The sequence below is a fragment of the Triturus cristatus genome, chromosome 12 (genome assembly GCF_964204655.1).
Source record: "Triturus cristatus chromosome 12, aTriCri1.1, whole genome shotgun sequence".
NCBI lineage: Eukaryota > Metazoa > Chordata > Amphibia > Caudata > Salamandridae > Triturus > Triturus cristatus.
This window is the reverse complement of record NC_140595.1, coordinates 525,695,755-525,716,180: the sequence shown is the minus strand read 5'-3', so window position 1 is coordinate 525,716,180 and position 20,426 is coordinate 525,695,755. Positions and strand designations below refer to the sequence as shown.

The window sequence follows — 20,426 nt, the reverse complement described above, 5'->3', positions numbered from 1 at the left end:
GTTGGACGCAGCAAGAAGGGTACTGTGTCCGAGTCTGTCGACGCTTTAACTGGCCCGTATCGATGCAGTCAGCTGGAATTGTTAGACTCTGTCATATTCAGCATCGCGGTTGCCCCAGGAGGAGCTACAGAGTCAGAACTGCGTTTTATTGATTTTCCTGCAATTTAAAGGTTATTTGGCACACGTACTATTTTTCAAGAGTACTGTATGTTGGATTTTTATCGTATTTAGTCTTGTTGGTTTAGATAAAGATTTCATATTTTTCTAAAATTGGTGTGGTGTCCATTTGTAGTGTTTTCACTGTATTACTGTATGGGTTCACAAATGCTTTACACACTGCCTCTGAGATAAGCCTGTCTGCTTGTGCCAAGCTACCAAGGGGGTGAGCATGGGTTAGTTTAGGAGTGTGTCACCCTTACCCAGACTAGAAGAAAGGGTCCTTATTTGGACAAAGGTACCTACCTCTGCCAACTAGAGACGCTCATTTCTAACTGAATTGATGTGGTGTATGTGAACACATTTCATTTGATTCCATGTGTGAAGAACTGTCCTGTTTTATACGCAGGCCACTGCCTGCTTCATTCCTTTACAGTTGGTTGCCTCCTGCTACTGCTCTCTGAGCTCTACACTTCTCTGTTTCACTGAAATGAATGTGCATCTCACTGCTTTCCGAATAAAGCACTTCACCTGTGGTGATAGGAGGGCTTTAAGTGGGCTGGGTTCTGCTGGTTTTTGCCATCAGCCTCCGGATGAAAACAAAATCGTAACTGCAGCAGTGCCACCCTTCGCTGCCTTTGATGTAACTCAAAGGCTCATTATAGTTCTTTCAGTCTCATCATGTCAGAACTGAAGCATTTTCAGAGTTGTATACAACAAAGCCATAGTTGTTGCCTATTTATCTTCTGCAACTAACCACCATTGACAAAGCCAATAGTCCTTGTTTATTGTAGGTGTAATTGTACTTGTTATATATCTGGAAGCAATGACACCAGCCGCAAAATACCTGTTGGGCGTCACACTATGTTATGTGATAAGTTTTATAAAGCGCACAGCTGCCCCAGCAAAGGGGCGTCCCAGTGCTAAACACAACTGTCTAAGGCAGACCAGGCGACGCGCAGAAACAAATTATGTAGAAAAGAGATGGGTTTTTATGGCTGTACGGAATTATGCATGGCTTTGACTACTTCTAATGCTCACAGGGAGAGAATTCCAAAGCTTAGGAGCGAAAGTACGGAAGGAGCGCCCTCCTGCTAAGCACAGAAGCTTACTGTGCTTTTAAGCCACGCCCTTAATTACATCGGCCAACCCTCCTTTGAGAGACCCCCCCCCCCCCCCCGAATTATTTCATCCCACTTAAAGCCCTGGGTGACCGCGTGTGATACTAGGCTCGTTGAGAAACCCACTGATTGAGCAGCATAATTCCAGTGGGGCAGCACACAATGCGAAGTACAGATGTTTAACTTGAGTGTTTTAAGCCACTGCCTTAATTACATCAGCCACGCCCCTATGAGAGCCACCAGTTTTTTCATCCCACTTAAAGCCCTGACTAACAGCATGACGTGCTTTGATGTGCCATCCCTTGGTGTCAACGGACTTACTTCACCTCTGTGACTCGCTGCGCGGGAGTGCGGACGGACACAGGTATATTATTGTTTTAAAAGGACCAGCTGCGAAGTTCCTTTCCTCCAGCAATTTTTAGGCAATAATAAAGATGTCAAGATAACTTTGGTGATTAATGTTCTGCCTGGAAAATGATAGGAATTTGCTCTAGTGGGAGTTATAAGTTAGTGCAGAAGGTTAATATGCCTGCTGCAAAGAACGAGTACCATGAAGATCCCAAAATGCATAGAATGAAAATTGGTTAGCGGGTTACTACTTTATCATTTTTTTACTTGCAGTTTATAAGTTAAAATCCTAATATAGAACAGCAAACTATTCACTGTCATCCAAGAACTTAATGCCTTCTGCAAAGTAGAGATTAGTGAGTTATGTTTTTTTTTTTCCCAAGCCATTCCTTATCCTAATATTGCAAAAACGGTTCATTTGGGTACAAAGCGATTCTTTTTGAAGAGAAATCCTAACCATGGTTTTACATTTTAAATTCCGAGCTCGTGTTCTCCAGACAAAGCACTCTTAAACTATACTGCCTACCAGTATGAATGACATGTCGCTTCACCTTGCGGTCCTCTGTCATATGTAATATTTCTTAGACACTGATTTACATACCTATGATTGATTCTCGGTTTAATGTGTGCAATGTAAAGTAAACCCTACACTTGTATGAGTGGCGCTATAAAATGAATTAAGTGCATCTCAGAGAGAATGGTAATGGAGACTTGAGCGGCACTGTTAAAGGGTAATAGTGAGGGCCTCCCTGGCGGAGGTGGTCATTGGAGGGCACCAACAAAATTTGTCTCACAGGGTTCAAGGCCGGCCATGTGCGGGGCCTATTGCGTGCCTCTGAGAAAGTATTCATGTTAATTGCAGCGCATGACTGGCGCTGCGATTAACATGAATACTCAATCTGCACTGATATTTGTCGCTGCACCCACACGCGCGGTCGGGTTCCTGGCGCACATTACCTTGGCTGCCACACACAGAGGAAACCAATTAGAGGGAACATTGTCAGGACCCATCTCTGGTGGCAGCAGAATAACTAGAAAGGTAGAATTTCTTTACTCCATAATCCCCTAAGGCATTGTCCCTAAATACTTTGAGGGTGATGATCTCAATAAGGGGTTCATTGCATTTGAGAGGGCCTGTCTTGGTAGACTGGTCCACCGGAAGCTTTCCTGTGGGAAATGGTCTCCGGGTATTGCAGGGATATGCTCCTGACCTTCAAAGAGAAAGATGCTACATCCTATTTCCTCATGAAGGGTACCCTGATTGAGGGCTTTAGATTCAGCAGTGAGGAGTATGGGATCAAATTCAGAGAGGCTTAAAAAAACAAAGCCAGACCTGGGTAGATTTTGTAGATTTCTCAGTAAAACCACTAGGAGAGTTGGTTAAATGGTAAGACTGTACATGATTTTGAAAGGTTGTATAACTTGCTTATGAAGGAGTAACTTTTGAGTAATTGTCACCAGGAGACTACATCAATTCCTGGTAGACCTAGGTCACTTTCTCTAACACTAGTGGGGGGAAACCCAAAGAAAGCGGTCCAAACGCACCCCAAGGGAAAGCGGGTAACCCTAAAAGTAAGACTTATAAAAGTCTCCAACAACCTCCTCTGGAGGGAGGGCCCCAAATTCTCTTCACAGTCTAAGGGAGGGTACCAGGGGAAGAACTGGGATCCAAACAAGGCTTGGTGTCATGATTGTAAAGCACTAGGACACCAACTGGAGCTATAAAAAATAAGAAAAATGCCTCTAGTGCACCTGCAGTTGCTAACATCCAGATGGGATCCCAGGTGTGGCCTGACCATGTCAGTGTCACCACTGAGGTAACATTAGTCTTTTAGGGAGAGGTAAATTTAGTCTGTGCTGCCTGGCCACCTATTATGAAAAAATACAGCCAGTTTCCCCAGATTAATGGATCCAAATTAGGGGCTTTGAGGGATACTGGGGCTAGTGTCACCAAGGTGATCCAGCAGCTGGTTCACTCAGATCAGTACCTGACTGGAAGGTCCTATCTAGTCACCAATGCTAGCCGTATCCCCACAGTCCATCCCATGGCAATGGTCACTTTAGACTGGGGGGGGGGGGTAGTTGGAGAAAAAGTAGTAGTTGTGTCCACAACTGTCCCTGTAGATTGTCTGCTTGGATATTATTTGGAGTCTTACCCTTGGGCTGAAGTTGAACTGAGGACCCATGCCAGCATTGTAGGTCTCTCAGAATGGGGTCTTATAACCGCAAGAACAGAGACCTGGGTGATAAAGAGGTGCTGGATCCTGGGAGAATGGACCAGCCCTCCAAGAGAGAGGGCAAGAAGACTTGGGAACCAGCTTCTAAGCAGATTCCAAGTCAGAACCCCTCTTATTTGGAAGAGGACTTGTATTCTCAGAAGGAAGAGCCTGAAGAGGTTGGGCAATCTGATGGCCTATCTCTTGAGCCCAGGGGGACCCTCTAGGATGGATCAGTGCCAGAGTCCAGACACCTGTCCCACTCTCGAAAGCCTGAGGCAGCAAGCTACTGAGCAGAAAAAGGGTGAGATCCGTAGCCCCCAGAGGGTCTATTGGGAGGATGGGCTCCTATACACTGAGGCCCGAGACCCCAGGCCTGGTACAGCCAGGAGGGTGGTAGTGTCTCTGAGTTTGAGTTCCTCCTCCATATGGCCCATGATATCCCCTTAGCTGGACACCTTGGTCAGGATAAAACTTGGAGTAGATTAGTCAATCACTTCTACTGGCCAGGGATGTCTCAGAAGGTGAACGTCTTTTGTCAGGACAGTGTAATCTGCCAAGCCAGTGGCAAGGCAGAAGGCCACCGGCAGGCCCCCTGAACTCCACTTCCAGTGGTTGGGTCGCCCTTTGAAAGGGTAGGGATCGATATTGTTGGCCCCCTGGACCCTCCAACAGCCTCAGGGAGCAAATATATTCTGGTGGTAGTGGATCATGCCACCAGGTATCCTGAAGCTATTCCCCTAAGGACCACCACTGCTCCACTGGTGGCAAAAGCCCTCCTTGGTGTCTTTACCAGGGTTGGTTTTCCTAAAGAGATAGTACCAGACAGAAGTACAAAATTCATGTCTGCATACTTAAAACATATGTGGGAGGAGTTTGGAGTAGAGCCATTAAGGGGCTGTTTCGTTTTGCTGCCAAACTTGGCCATAAGCCTGTAGCGGAGTGGATAATTTTATATAAATCCAAATGCTTGTCGGGGGCCATTTATGGTGCTGGAGTATGGGGATATCATCAGAGCGTGCAAATTCAAACATTCGAGAATACATTTCTAAAGAGGCTTTTACTCATCCCTAATAGCTCCCCAGCATCATTTTGCCATTCTGAGGTGGGCATGGACTTCATTGTAGATAGCATACATATTTTGTTTCTATGGGGGAAAATTTGGATTACAGAAGAACTTTCCTTTTCACGATACATCTTAAGAGATTGTATGAATTTAGATAATGCAATGACAGTCCTGTGGTTACGTTATGTTAAACTTTTTATAAGATGGGACTAGAAAACTTTTGACAAGCCAGAGACCATATGATCTAATATGAAAACGGTTATAAAAGATGCATACCGATCTGACTTGAGAATATCACACGAGACTATGGAAAGACTGGACTGTTCTCCCCCAAATCTGCTACAATTTTATTTGTCCTTCGCACTACAAGCTCATTCACGCTTTTTAATGACCAGATTTCGCCTAGGCACCCTGCACTTTCTTATAGCTTTTCCGAAACAGGTGGGGTGGTGTGAGAGACTACCCCCCTGTCCGTGTAATAACTTAGCACAACAAAGCACAATGCACATTATGCTATTTTGCACATTGTATAAAGACCCCAGGGTGCGTTTCCTTAAACCGATTTTTAAACACAATTTGTCCCTGCTCCTATAAGGAGGGTTTTAATTATTTATGGTCATTATCGGCTGTTTCTATTTTCAGCTCTGTGCTTAGTTTTATCAAAATTGTTTTTAATAATAAGGAAACGTTATGCAATGTAAAAGCAACTTAGGGGTCGTGTGATCAGGCTATAATCTGTCATTGTCCTGTATATTCTAAATTCTGGTATAGAAATGTTTTATTCTCGAATGTATGTTCTTTTTTGTCTACTTCTATGATTCTTCTGAATCGAATAAAGTTATTTGACTGACTGACTGACTGACTGACTGACTGTGGAGTGAATTACAAGTTCACCACATCATACCACCCACAAACCAATGCCCTGGTGGAGAGATTCAACCAGACATTGAAAGGCATGATTAGTGGACTCCCTGAAAAACTCAGAAGGGGATCAGATGTCCTACTTCCATGCCTGTTTTTTTTGCCCGCAGGGAAGTTCTACAGGAGGGAGTGGGGTTTCCTCCCCTTTGAACTTCTGTTTGGGCACCCTGTTAGAGGTCCTCTGAGTCTTGTAAAAGACGTTTGGAAGAAACCTCTCAAAGAATCTAAACAAGACATAATGGACTACGTGTGTGGCTTTCGTTCCAAAATGGCTTAGTACATGGAAAAGCAAGTCGAAGCCCTCTGATCCAGACAATTCTGGACTGGATAGCTCCAACAACCCAGACCTAAGTCGAGGCTTTCCTTGGCTTGACTGGGTACTATAGGATGTTTGTGAAGGACTGTAGGTCCATACTGACTCTCCTCATAGAACTTACCTCCAAAAGGATGCCAAAGAAAGTAAACTTGACAGTGACCTGTCAAAAGGCTTTTGATACTCTGAAGGATGCTATGTGCTATGCCTCATTCCTAAAAGCACTGGATCACTCCAAGCAGTTCACTTGTTCGCAGAAGCTGGAGACCGCTATCATATGTAAAACATTTCTCTAAAACGTGCAAAGTTCTGATTTTTCTTCAGTCTTTGACAAATTCTACAAACTTGGTTTTCAGATTTTTGAACGGAGTGTATTGAACATTGCCTGGTTTTGCATTATCTCTTTTGAATGAAGTGCACCCGGTGCCTTGTTTACTTCTGAAATAAGATATGCAAAATCTATTTTGTCATTCTTGTTGCATGAAGTATTCCAATGCAATGTTCTATAGCCTACAATATGATGAGCATAGCTTATCACAAATGAACATGAGTTCCACTCAGTACTGACTGGACAGTTTTGCTTCTAAAGATGATAACCTCAATAAGTGCATTGTGTATGCCGCATCCACTGAGCACTTCCTACACACTGCAACACATCTTTTTTCATGTGGAAAACGCCTTTCATTGGATAAAGATCATTACGTTCTACTGGATTGCTCATACAAATGTCCGCTACAATACAGAAAACACCACCACAGAAAATTGGCAGGATAGGCTGGTCCTCAAGCTGAACAAGCACATTTTGGAATTTCTTTAGAGCTGTGTCTACTGTTGCATAGTTTGTTACTGGAATAGAAACACAACCTTCAGTGGGACAGTATTCTGGGAGATCAGAGCATGAATTCCAACCCACGGAGGAACTGGCTTTTCTTCATCTTTCAGTCTGCACCGAATAGGCGATATGCTAAATTCAGTTAAATCGGCTTTTTGGACTGCAGCATCAGGTTGAAGAGCCATTTCCTCAACCACTTTGAAACTTTCTTGTATACTGTGACGTGTTGATGGGTTGTAGTGATTTTCAACACGTTGGCAAGACAGTTGGGTTATCAGTTTACAGCTTTGTTTATTTATACCTGCAGCTGACACAGCTTGCTTTCCAGCAGCTATTTTATTGTTAGTCTTCAAAAAGCACCATGGCAGTATCTTGTGAACTGGATGTTCTAGACAAAAACAAGCAGTCTTCAAAATCAAAATTATCAAGAGCAGCAATTTTAAATCCTTTCCTGGTAATGTGACTTGGACGTGGTGTGCTGTCAGATTCATAAGATTTTACAGCATGAGCTGCTACCAAGTTTATACTCTGTACAATGTCATTATAACGTGTTGATACACCAATCCTATTCATTGAAGTGATTAGGTCTCTACTTTTGCACTTGACATAGATTGCATGGGCAGTCATCATGCGCACCTGAGTTTTCTTTTTGCTGTGATGTAATTCATAAAACATAATTTGTAAAAGACTATACATTTGCACCGCATAAGCTTATCGGTGCATGTGATTGTCTTCCACTTCTTCGCTTATATCTTTAAAGCGATCATCAATGTTGCTGGCTTCTGTTCCGAACTCAAGAACTTTAGTTTGTAACAGTTTTGCTTTGCTGATAATAAACAATGATGTGAAAAATGTTTAGACTACATCGGGCATTCATGTTGACTCACATGATTTTGGGAGCTCTGGAGCATCACTAAATTTGTCATCCAGTCCAAAATCTAAATCTTTCAGGATGTTTCTTACAATGGTTCCTACTGATTTTACTGCATCCTGTAATCTTAGTTTGGCAGCAAGAACTTTCAGGAGCCAAATCAGCTGAGAACACCATAAGTGGCTCATTCTTTTTGACTGGCAAAAACAAATTCTGTCATTGTACATTCTCACCAGAAAAATCTTAATTTCATTATTATGGATCAATACAGTTTCATCAATTATCCACAAGTATGAGAGGCAACGCAAAAACAAAAATATTGAGTAATTTCAAAGTGAAAAACTGAATGTTGAGTCCACACAGCAGTTGAATATTTTCATATATTCATTTATTCCAAAGTTCAGTGCGACCAGATCCGCAGCCAACGCGTTTCGCCCAAGCATGGGCTTCTTCAAGGCAAGGTTAACAATATATACGCACACGTCAAGAAATTTGCGTAGTAGTGTGACGAAAACAGCTGGACCCAGAATTATGTCTTACTAGGTGATAAGTCAGTGACTGTTGAGCGTCCGTTAGGTGTGTAACATCAAAAAGTCTATACTGCCAGGTTCTGACTAATCAGATTGTGAATCCCGTCCGTTTCAACACGACTGGATTCATCGCGCCTCGGACTTCGGCTGAACTTTACACACTGAGCTTCACACAATCTGATTAGTCAGAACCTGGCAGTATAGACGTTTTGATGTTACACACCTAACGGACGCTCAACAGTCACTGACTTATCACCTAGTAAGACATAATTCTGGGTCCAGCTGTTTTCGTCACACTACTACGCACATTTCTTGACGTGTGCGTATATATTGTTAACCTTGCCTTGAAGAAGCCCATGCTTGGGCGAAACGCGTTGGCTGCGGATCTGGTCGCACTGAACTTTGGAATAAATGAATATATGAAAATATTCAACTGCTGTGTGGACTCAACATTCAGTTTTTCACTTTGAAATTACTCAATATTTTTGTTTTTGTGTTGCCTCTCATACTTGTGGATATGTTATATTTGTGGTCATCTAAGCAGCTGGCCATTTGAGGTGGGCAATACTTTCACTACTGACAAGTGACAAGTCCAGGCTGTGCACTCGCTTATAACCCTGCTGCTTTATCTTTTAACTTCCACAGTTTCATCAATGTTGACCATCATTGCTCTGATCTCACTGAATGTGAACCTATAACCAGCACTCGAGTAACTTTAAAACGTAATTTTCTTTTTCAAAAAGTGCAATATTAACTGAAGGCTGGTGGTTACGTTGCTGCTGGGAGCTCATTGTGCATTCATGTTTTTGAATGCATGCACACATGCAGTTCAGGTGGGCATACGTTCGTTCAAACTTTATTTTGCCTAGCGGCCATGTGCACAAAAAGTAGCAATAATAAAACTTTCGTAATCCTAATGCAATAAATATGCTCTAAAAGCAAATTCACAGAAAAACATTAAAACTGCTGTGTGAGCAGAGAAAAAGGGTTCAGAATAAAATACAACATTAAGAATGCACTTTTTGATGCGTATAAACACAATAATAGAATAACAGATATGTAGCCATTAAATTTAGCCCTGGGTATCCACATAGCCAACAGAAAATGATGTAGGGTGTATTTCAATTTCCTCCATGAAATCTTCTCCAGTGCATGAGCCTTTTATCAAGAGAGGCATCGTCGAAGAGCTGTGCCGGTTATTTGAGTGTATTAAGAAGACTCTCCTGCCAATATACTAATTTAATATTAGTCATGGAAATTTACCTGGCCTCTCTTGGGTACTCCACAATGATGGTAGATCGATCTCCCCCCAACATGGCTTTAATATGCTTAATCCAAGGTATAATGCTCAAACCTACCAGCCTGAGTATTTCTTCTAATCCATCTCCGTATGGGCGGAGCTCTGAAGTGGCCCAGATACTCCTCCAGAAGAGGATGGGATAAAGATCCACATTGTCTGAAAGGGGTTTCAACCCCAGGTATACCCTTAGTGGCAATTAAGGTGTACTTATAGGGACACCCACTGTTTGCATGAATGTGTTTTCCACCAGGTCTAGCAAAGAAACGTCTAGATGACCTCACAATTCTGTATCATACGTGGCTGTCCCCAGGACTTGGTGTTAATAGATCTGTAGTGCTGGCTGTGCCGGTTGGAACACAGAATTATGGGCCAGCTTTGTGATACTTCTGCTACTTTCTCTAATCTTAATCGGTGCTGCATAATGTCTACCTGCCACCCTGCCTGCTCTGTTAATGTAATGCCCAGATAAGTAAATGTCTGCACTCTCTCCAGGGGTTTTCCTGGCAAAGTCTGATTTGCCCTGAATGTGCGGCCCAGGTTTATTACCATAAATTAGTTTTTGGCCATCTTTATTTTGAGGCCCGTTCTATGCAAAAAAAAATTGAAAGTGCTAAAGCCATGTTTGACGGCCCATGGGTGATTTGAAGATAGGGAGGATATGGTCTGCAAACTTGAGAGAAGGAATCCACATGTCATTATCACCCTGATCTAAATGCTCTACAAGGATGTTGATGTAGCGTGAGAATAGCGTGGGGGCAAGTAGCCATCCCTGCCTAACCCCTCTACTAAAGAGAAATGGCTCTGTAAGCCCACCTGCCTCCCCACATCTAACCTGTGCATAGTTACTGTTGTGCAGCCTCACTGTAATGTCTTGTAGATAATTAGGCACCCCCAGCTCCTTCAGCACCCACCATAAGGTTGACCTAGGGACTAAATCAAAAGTGCAGCGGAGTTCCATAAATACGATGTACAGGCGACCTCCCCCTCACTTTGACAAGTTTCCAGATTAACATCAGGAGTCGGAACACCTGATCTATTGTACTCGTGGCCTCACTAAATCCCATCTGCAATGGGGACAGGATGTTATTATATTTCATCCAATCTTGTATTCTACCAAGTAAGATGCTGAAAAGTAGCTTTTGAGCGCTATTGAGCTGACTAATAGATCTGTTGTTGATGGGGCGTTCACAAGTGCCCTTTTTTATAAATGGGGTCAACTTCAGATCCAGCCCACGTCGGGGGTAGAGGTTCCCCTTGCAGAAAAGCTGTGAATAGTGGTGAAAAGTAGGCTCACCAGATGTTGACGTCACCTCTGAACAAGTCCCCCAGAATTTTATCCAATCCTGGTGCTTTATTGGGAACAATGCCCTTAATGGCTGACAGATTTCTGTTACGGATATTTCAGAAAAGCTATGGTCATTCCTGGTGACTGAGATTGTGGCAAACATCCCCCAAATGCAAAATGTCTGTCTTACAGGTCCTGTGTTCAATGATTTAAATGGGTTGGTTACAATTTCACCCGGCTATACATACAGACCAGAGAAGTGTGCTACCCAGTCGTTTGGTGGAATATTAGTCTCTATAGTACAGAGCCCCTTCCTGGAACCAAAGGACATTAAATTCTAAAAGAAAAGTTTATCTTTTTGCTTGGCAGGGGATAAGAGGCTCTCCCACCTTCCCTATTCACACCCTTTTCTAGCTATATTAGGAGCCTGTTTCTGGGCACCCCTTAATGACTGAATTAGTGCCCCGTATTGCTTGCTTATGGCTAGAACTTGATCAGACTTTGCCACTCTACATTACTTGTTATAACAAGACAAAGGTCACTGTCTCTCTACTGCTTACCTGACCTCAATTTAGAACAAACATTTTAGTTTTTCAAACATCCCTTGGTGGATCTCGGCGATTCTCCCCACTGATATGCTGTATTCCCTTGTTTGAGTTAGCAACACCACTCCCTCCATCCCTTCAGCCACCACTCTATAGATCTGGCCCTGGGTCAACTGTGATTTATCCACACTACTCCATTTGACCCTGAGCTTGTTACTGGAATCTCTTAATGTTGTATTTAGTGGCTTTCTACAGCTATCCGTTGACCCTTTAACATTTAGTCTTAACTTAAGAGACCAGGCATTGTGGTCAGTGTCCTGCCAGGGTAAAACCATCATATACTCCAAATATGGCCATAATTTGAGATCCAGAAAGAAATAATCTATTAAGCTGGTTGATTTTGTTACAGTTATAGGTATGCGACCCTGCCCTGTCAGAATTGGATCTGCCATTGCAGGCTACCAGCTCCTGGTTTAAGACCAACATATTGTTTTTTATTGCAGTTGCTGTCCATTTCCTAATAGTCAATCTGCAAAACTGGAAGAGACTATAGTTCCTCATCCCGTCGGGGGACGGGGACCCTATGCTCAATGGCTCAAATTGACAGTCACCCCCTACAATTTTCCTGGCACTAGTGGACAATGAGGCTAAATAAGCATTTAAATGCTCCAGAACAATGGGTTTGTTGTTGTTTGCAGCATACCTACAATAGATATTATAGAAATAGAAAGTACCGCCAAGAAGAGTTGAAAGACAAACACAATAAGTCTGGGAAGTCCACCTTAACCTTTCTCAACACTGCCTCTACATCCAAGTTGTAAGTCCCCCTGAGGGTCTTCCATTCCCCAAAGATGATACAGCTGCCTTGTGGGTATTCAAACCGGCTGCAAATACATTCACTTTACTGTTAAAATCAACTACTCCGCTAAAAACATCAACTTGGAAGAAAATAACTGCGGATAGAAATGCGTTTGTCCTTTGAGACTCACATACTCTGTACTTTGGTCAATTCCTTTGGCCCTTGTTCTGGCTAAACCGCACATGACAAATTGAAGATCCTCTGCTTTCTGATCAGTTGTTGGATGTGGACGTGGAGTGGCCATTGATCTTCTAAGTGGATCTCCCCTACCCAACAAGACTAAAATGCATGTTTAGTTGGTAGTCCCCTGGCAAATACCTTCGCTCATCTTCCAACCTACATTTCCACGTACCCAGAACAACTAGGAAGAGATGGGGCAATAGAGCATTATCGACTCCCGCCAGTAAGCTCTGGAATACCCTTCCAAAAAACATGAAGGCCATCGCCTGCCCTTTAGAAAGGCTCTAAAGACCTGGCTAGTCTGCATGTAGCCGTCTCCTGTGTCATTCTCTCTGAGAATCTCCTTCTGGATGGTAGTCTACAGCACTTTGATGCCATCGGGTAACTGATGCACTTTAAGAATTCAAAAATCAAATCAAAGGTGGGCACTCGGCTTGGTTTTAATCGCTTTCTCAGAAGACTTGATTCTTGTTGGAAATTACTGTTCTGCTATTTTGACTAACTTTTTTCCAGACTTCTTTCCATTGTGTAAGATTTGTAGCACTTGTTGTTACAATGATAAAATATTTAATCCTCTTCACCCATCAGTTTGTCTTTGTGAGCTTTGTCTTGCTGTATTTCTGCAGCATCTTGAACTCTCTTCTGTCAAGCCACAGTCGATAGCTTTTCTTTTGGATTAGTTTGCCATGTGGCACATTTTTCTTTGTTGGAGTCCTCAGGTTTTGTAGTTAGCAACACTGTCAGGAGATAAAGATCCTCTACTACCACCTGTTTTGCTCATGTTTACGAATTTGAATCCATGGAAAACCTGAAACAAAAACAATATTAACATAAATTACTAATATGGTGGCTAAAACACATCATTATAGAGCCGCCATTTTGGAAAATGGCGTAAGGGTTGCTCTGAGTAGTTATTATCTGTCTCAATGCCTACTTGTCCCCCAAAACCTATGTTTTGACACCAAGATGAAGTATGTAGGTCTCATGGTTCCTGAAATATTATATCATTACGGCAACAAATCCGCCATTGAAAAAAAAATGTTGACCAGAAAAATTTGCCCCTGATTAGCAGTGTCTACCCAAGTCAAATTACTTATCTAATAATACAAAAACACAAACCAAAAATGAAAATCTCTGGACAACAACTCTTCTTACGGAGTTATATCAATGGGCCAGGACTACATCTTCCCCAACCACCGGGGCAGCACCTTGAGGCATTCCTTTGGGACTAGAAGACTCCCGTTCTGCGCCGCCCCCCCCCCCGCCCCAAAAAGGAATCGTGTGTATGAATTCTTGTGATATCGTGGGTGGTGGGGGATGGATCTTGTAGATGAGGTACAATTCAGGACACCCTGCTGTGGATGTGACCACCCTTAACCAGCAATTTTAATGCTATCTAGGTCAGGGTGGACTCAGTTTGTCTCACCTTCAGTATGTTGGGTAAAGAAGATTTTTATGTGAGCTGCTTTGCTAAATGTTAGTAAGGTTTAAAAAGCGAGTATTGACAAAGCCAACAGGTCTAGCCTTGGCTGCTAGCATTATGGCTTTGTCAATGCTTGTCTTAACATGGTTTTTCATAAACTTTATTGTTGGATTATTTAGGGCCCTCACAAATATTTAATTGCTAATGCAAAAACGTTTTTGTTCTCAAAATCCAAACATTGCCTTAGCCCCTGGCACTGTTGGTAACTACTTTATGCGCATGTGTGCTCCTTGTGAAAGAGTAGAATGCTGTCACTTAGAATTAAATTAGCCAGTGGCTGAAGTTGGCCAACACATTACCCGTACTGTACACTTGATCGGGTAGAAGAAAATTGTGTATTACACAACAGACTACCGGGTAGCAAGGGCTTGCTGAAATCCCTCTGTACGAAAGAATATAATGTATGTAATTCTAATAAAATCAGGAGGTCTTGATTAGCCTAAACAGAGCATAATTTAGACATTCTATAGCAATGAGGCAGATTGGGGAAGACACATTACTGTTGTGCCATCAAACTTTTTTTGGGCCTTGTGCAATTTAGAAATTGGCACTGTGCCAATGTCTAAAATTAAGAGTGCTTTAATCCGGCCATTTTAAAGTATATAAACCAGGCAATCCCTATTGTGCTGGTGTTACCTTTTGAAGACCTGCATTCAGGTCTATCTGTCTCGCGCACACACTTGCTAACGAGATGCAGGGACATGCACAGGGCAGGCTTTAGCATTGGGGACACCCGGTGCGACTGTCTTTTTTTGTTGCCCCCCCACCTACTCCTCCGCCTCCTTCTCTGATTACCTCACTACCATCCGGCTAAAGTGCCCCTCACCTCTCTATAGACCTTCTCTCATATCGATTTAATTTGTTTTTAAGGAGATGGTAAAGGCCGACTTTACTAATCTTCTGAGCTATCAACATAAAATACAGATCTGTTCTTTGCAGCAGGCATATTAACCCTCTGCCCTACTTTATGGTGAGTTAAAACTGCCACAAGACAAAACCAGGAACATTAATCCCATGAGTTATCTTGAACTTTCTATTGCTGCCTGGAAGCTGGATGCAGAAGGAACTCTGCTGCAGGAACTTTTTAATCTGGAATTATTGCTAAACACAGCGCCCTCCCTGAGAACAATCCACCCCCCCCCCCCCTCCTTCCCCTCCAAGTCAGCACATCCGCCCTAAAGCCGTCCCTGGACATAAACCACCTTTTAGGTGGAAGTTCACCACTAAAAAGCATTCCTGGATTATTGCATGATGTCAGTGTTTGGCCAAAAGCCTCCACTATCCCCCAGTAGGAAGGTTTCCCATTTCTAGCTCTTTGTCATTAATCATCAATTGGTTCTCCTGCTCATTGCAAAAACTCCTTGCCATAAAAAGATTGCAAACACTAGCCTCATGGTAATCCTTTCAGTACATGCCCACTGTGCAATTACATTGGAATCACTGAATTTCCATTTTAGGACTCCGTTTATGATCGAAATTTGTGATATAGGCTTGTTGAACCTTGGATTAACAGCAATCTAATCTGTGACCCAGTCCAGGTGTTTTTTTGTTTTTTTGTTGCAGTTATACATAGTTCGAGTTTGGCCCAAGGGCACTCGAAAGCTTTACAAGAGAACCAGAGTTAATGCGTTTTTGCGCTTGGCGACATTGCAATTTGCCCATAATCATAGGATAGTGATACAAGGCCAGGATTAGGACCTGGTGTGCCCCAGTTCCAAGATCTGCAGCTCTAGGTGATTGAGAAGGATGCTCTCCTAGTCGCTCAGCATTGTCCTGAAGGACTCTGTTGGAAACCCTCCCTTCCCTCCCCATGCCCAAAATGGCGCTGCTTCTTGCAAATGCCCAAGTCTAGCCAATCACAGAGGGTTACCCGGAGCTTTGGAAGTGCAGAGCTCTATTACAAGCAGTCCAATGTTGCCTGGCGACGAGGCTTTCTAATGTTCAATGCACTCTTTTCCATCGCAGATGTCCTGGTCTCCAGCTATTGCTATAAAAGAAAACGGGTCCAGCCCTCCGGGGCCTCCGCTGCGGCACTTTCAACCATTTGTTTATGTTCATTCACTGCGCATAATGATGCAGGTCATTAATCGTGTAATTTAGATAAATAAATCAGCTCACATTATTTGCTAAGTGCAGCAGGCTCCCTAATGGGATGGTTTGTTCTGTCCCCATGAATATAAATGCAGCTTGTTACTGTGAATTTGATTAAAATGAATTTCTGTCAGATGATGATTACATTTGCCATTTACTGATGGTGGTTGCTGAGTCAATAATTATAGTGGTGTGAGTTGCATCATTCCAGAAACTAATCTTTTATTATCGAAGGATAAGAAACTGGGACTCCAGAGCCAAAGTATGCACTTATTAGCCTGTGTCTGAAAACCACCTTCACATTGTGAGAGGGTTTCAGTTTTTCCATAAAAATCCTGCAGCCATCAGTGTTAACATAATGTATTGATAAAGCTGTTGCCCATTTAAATATTTGACAAGGATTATATGCAATTAGTTAAATAGGAACACTGAGGGATAAAGGGACTCTTTAAACGAGTCACCCAGTGTAAAGAAAATATTCTCCTTACCCAGGTCCTATGTCTCTAAACCCCTCCAACAAATGACAATACAGAATGGTCCTTTGTTTGATGTTGTCTGCCTGAGTTTTGAGACATAGTGTGACATCATTCACCACATTTGCTGTTTAAAGCTACTGATGGCAAAATGGCTGCAGCAGTAGTTTCGCAGCAGGACTGGATGCATGTATGTGATATTTCTATAACTCAATACGAGCCAAAAGGCAGATAGAAGCATCAAATCTATGAGTGAGAGGAAAAGTATCTGGTTTGTGGACTGTTAATGGATTGTGATGTTGCATATTTTAAAGAGGTGTATCGTCTACTCTTTTCTACCTTGGAGCAGCGTTGATCTGGTCATGATGGACACAGGGATGTTGTTCCACATCCTGAGTGTATAGATGGATATGGCCTGCTGTCTTGTTTTTCTTTTTTTTACACTTCTTAGCCTGCAGTCTGATGCTGTTCTGGCTGTAGGTGTGCTGGGAACCACCAGACATGGTGAGCTTGCCTCAAAGTTAAGCAAGAGTGCTGGTCGCAATGCTTTGTAAATTATGCTATTGGTTTCGAAGATGGTGACGGCTAGTAAAGAGAGCCAATGGAGTTCCATCAGAATAGGGTTGATGTGACAATTTGTTTTCAGGCCCCGATTGAGCCATTCTGAGGCATGTAGGGAGGCAGTAATGGGTGCCAGTGTGGAGTCTGAGAGTCCATGGAGCAGGGTGTTCCCACCATCCAGATGCGAGAGTATGAGAGTTTTAACAGCAGTTCTGAAGGTGCTTGATGATGTTTTCAGGAAGATGTAGTTTAACTCTCTTGAGGAAAGAGAGCTGGTACCCAGCGGTCTGGCTTTTTTTGGGCTTGGTTTATAGGTGCTGGTACGCTCTTGCTTTCTGCCCTCATTGATACTTGGTTTTAGACACGGCTATTTGAACCTGAGAATATTGTTTAATCAAAATTTGGAGTTGCATCAGCAGCAGATTCAGCCTGATTGAACTTAGCACCTGAAATGCTTTCTTTCTCTCCATTACTTTATAGTGTTTTTTGTGTGGCTGACATGTTGCTAGTCATTCTCTCTTGGTCTTTGGTGATCTATTGATAGGGTGTGTTTGTGATTGGAACCATCACTTACCACTGCTGACCCCGGCCTCCAATATACTCCAATTGAATAAACTAGTTACTTCATTTGAATGCTGCACTTTAAGTGCATTAAAGGAGAGTAACCAGGAATCCTTCAGGAGCAGGTAGGGGGCTTGGCTCTCAGAAACTGTGGCTCAAGTAGCTGCTCTCCCGCTAGACATCCGTTGAAAGGTAAATCTTTGACTCTTTGAAAATATATGAGATATTTGGTTCATTTATGGGGAGCAAATTAGGGCATATAAAATAGGAAAGCACACACACAAAAACAGAAGGCTCTACTGCCTTTTGAGGCTGAGAACACCCCAAAAACAGTAACAGTGCTTGCTGACAGGAAACTCCATTGCACAAGTGAAAAAAGGAGCCTATGACCAATGTTTTACTTTGAGTAAGGTTTGCATATAACTTTTGGAACTCACTTCATAGGAGGGAAACAGAATGCAAAATCCATTATTTGTGAGTATCTACTGTCTGGTTGCTGAAAATGCAGCTTTGTTCTACCAGACGTCTGTCTCGGAGTTTCTTCGGGTACAGAGGCTACCTAAAACTGGATTTTAGTGGTAGATGTGGAAGAACATTAGGATTGCCATATTACACTGCCCTCACCATCTCCAGCCCTCAGAGCTCAAATTTAGTATGGCCGAATCCTTCGCCATCTTGAAAATGTCCAAAATGGATAGGGCAAGCCCCAGGAAAGTTTACCCCTTTGATTAGGGTGTTCCCACCTCTCTCCTGTTGACCTCATTTAATAGGCTAAATAGGAGCTAAAAGCCACTGCAAAGTAGCCTACATTACATAAAAAGCTGCATGTGAAGGAGTGCCCAAATCCCTGGCCCAGGAATAGACCATCACAATCGCTCATAGTGCGTGCTCCCTGAGGCAACTTTCTGCTTGGAATTACGGCCTTCAACAAAACAGAACCTGAAACACCCCTTAGGAAATGCACCCAGGATATGGAACGCCATTCCCTACTCCTCAGAATACTGCCTACTTCTAAAGTTTTGAGAACGAACTCGAGGAACTACTGCTCTATCACTATTAATCTTCTGAAAAAAAATTGAGATCTCTTTTGTCCAACAAATATCGCTCCCTCAAGTATACTTTATCAGTTGTATGGGAATGTTGCTTTTAGATTAGTTTGCTTGTATATATCATGTGTGTTGTCTAAAACGATTACCGATCACTGATACTTCTAAAGTACTGTCAATTCTGTTGGTCTAGTTTGCACTATATAAATATTTATACTATACGTTTTATGCATAAACAAATGTCGAAGTAAACTTAATCCTTTCTGTTTGGTTGGAAATCGGGGACTTACACATTTTACCTGTTTTCTAGTATCCTTGTAGATATTCAGCCGTGTATTGAAGTATTTCTTGTAGAAGTGTTTACAGTTGTCAGCTGTCTTTATTCTTTAGCTATCCACCAAAGGTACCTGGATAGCAAGGGCCCATAATGTGGATAAGGTGCAGGTCACAAACATGGACGTCATTTGGGAGTATTCAGGGGTCGCAGCTGTGACCTCTAGTTTTCTCCCTGGCACTTCCTTTGCGACCCCTGGCCTCAGAGGGGGCAAACATTTGTACATTCTACTGCACCAGCCCCAGTTCAGCATGCAGATGGTAAGTTTCACTACTGCCTGTAATTCACATTGTGGCCATTTACCCCACTTGATTATGAACCAGAGGTGTGGCGGGGTGTCAAGAGTGCACTTTTTGTACGAGCAAGCTGGGAGTGAATTTATTGACAATAGAGCTCATGATTACGCTTGACCTTTGACCTCCACTACCTTTGCTTTTAGCATTCTAGGTACCTTCTCAGCTTGCTATTTGGCGGTGGTTGTAGTGATCAAATATTACCTAATGAACGAGCACCCGGTCTTCCAGAACCACCATAATTCCTCAAGGTATGTTTAATCTCAGCAGGCTTGTCTTGTACTTTTGTTATTGTGTATTAATTGCAGGATGTATTAATTCATGATCTGACCAGTGGGCTTCAAAATTATTACTCCTAAAAGATTATTTCTCTGAGACTTCTGAATGAATATACTATTCTGGAATTTTTGTTAGAATCCTCACTGGATTTGGAACTGTAAAGGGATCCCTCAAATTCTTCTAAGTGGTCCCAACTCTGTTTTATGAAGCTCCTCCCATCACTCGGGGGGGGGGGTGGTTCTTCTTTTAGGTGAGTAGTTTATTCCTCCTTTTACACATGGAGTTCAATCAGAGATGTTCATGGGAAACCACTGCTATCCCTGGCTTGCTCTTTGGTGCCTGTGGCGATGACGTTGCTGTTGGGGTCGCCTAAAACCCACGGCCCAATATTCTGAAATTTGAATATGAGGAGAACATGGTAGGAAAAAGGGCTAACACGAGACCATATGCTCTTAATGCATTTCCCGTTCTAAATTTGTGTGTCTAGTGCATGGACATTTGTGAATTGATGACGTTTCCAGGAAGATGGGATTGGGATTTGTATTATATGGGGAGATTAGAAAAAAAACGGTAACTGAGACTGGTGTCTAACAGAGGGAGACCAGGCATTGTGACCTATTTGTATAGCTTCTGGGGTCATCCTTGGTAATGGTGTTTGAGGAAAGAAGGTGGTCAGTGGTGATTTTTTTCTTGGAACTAGGGCGTAAAATGGTGTAGTAAGAAGGTTTAATAAAGCTCAAAGCAGGCCAGAGGGCATCGGAG

At 42.7% G+C, this 20,426-nt stretch overlaps 1 protein-coding gene across 2 annotated transcripts in view; it reads left to right on the top strand.

Annotated features, from left to right (window-relative positions):
- The window catches only part of SLC38A8 (solute carrier family 38 member 8), a 288,727-nt gene that overhangs the window by 144,695 nt on the left and 123,606 nt on the right, over positions 1-20,426 (top strand). For both annotated transcript variants that reach the window (XM_085639943.1, XM_085639942.1), the window contains exon 4: positions 19,532-19,636. In XM_085639943.1, coding sequence (XP_085496069.1) covers positions 19,532-19,636 — 105 coding nt within the window. The remainder of the gene's footprint in view (positions 1-19,531; positions 19,637-20,426) is intronic.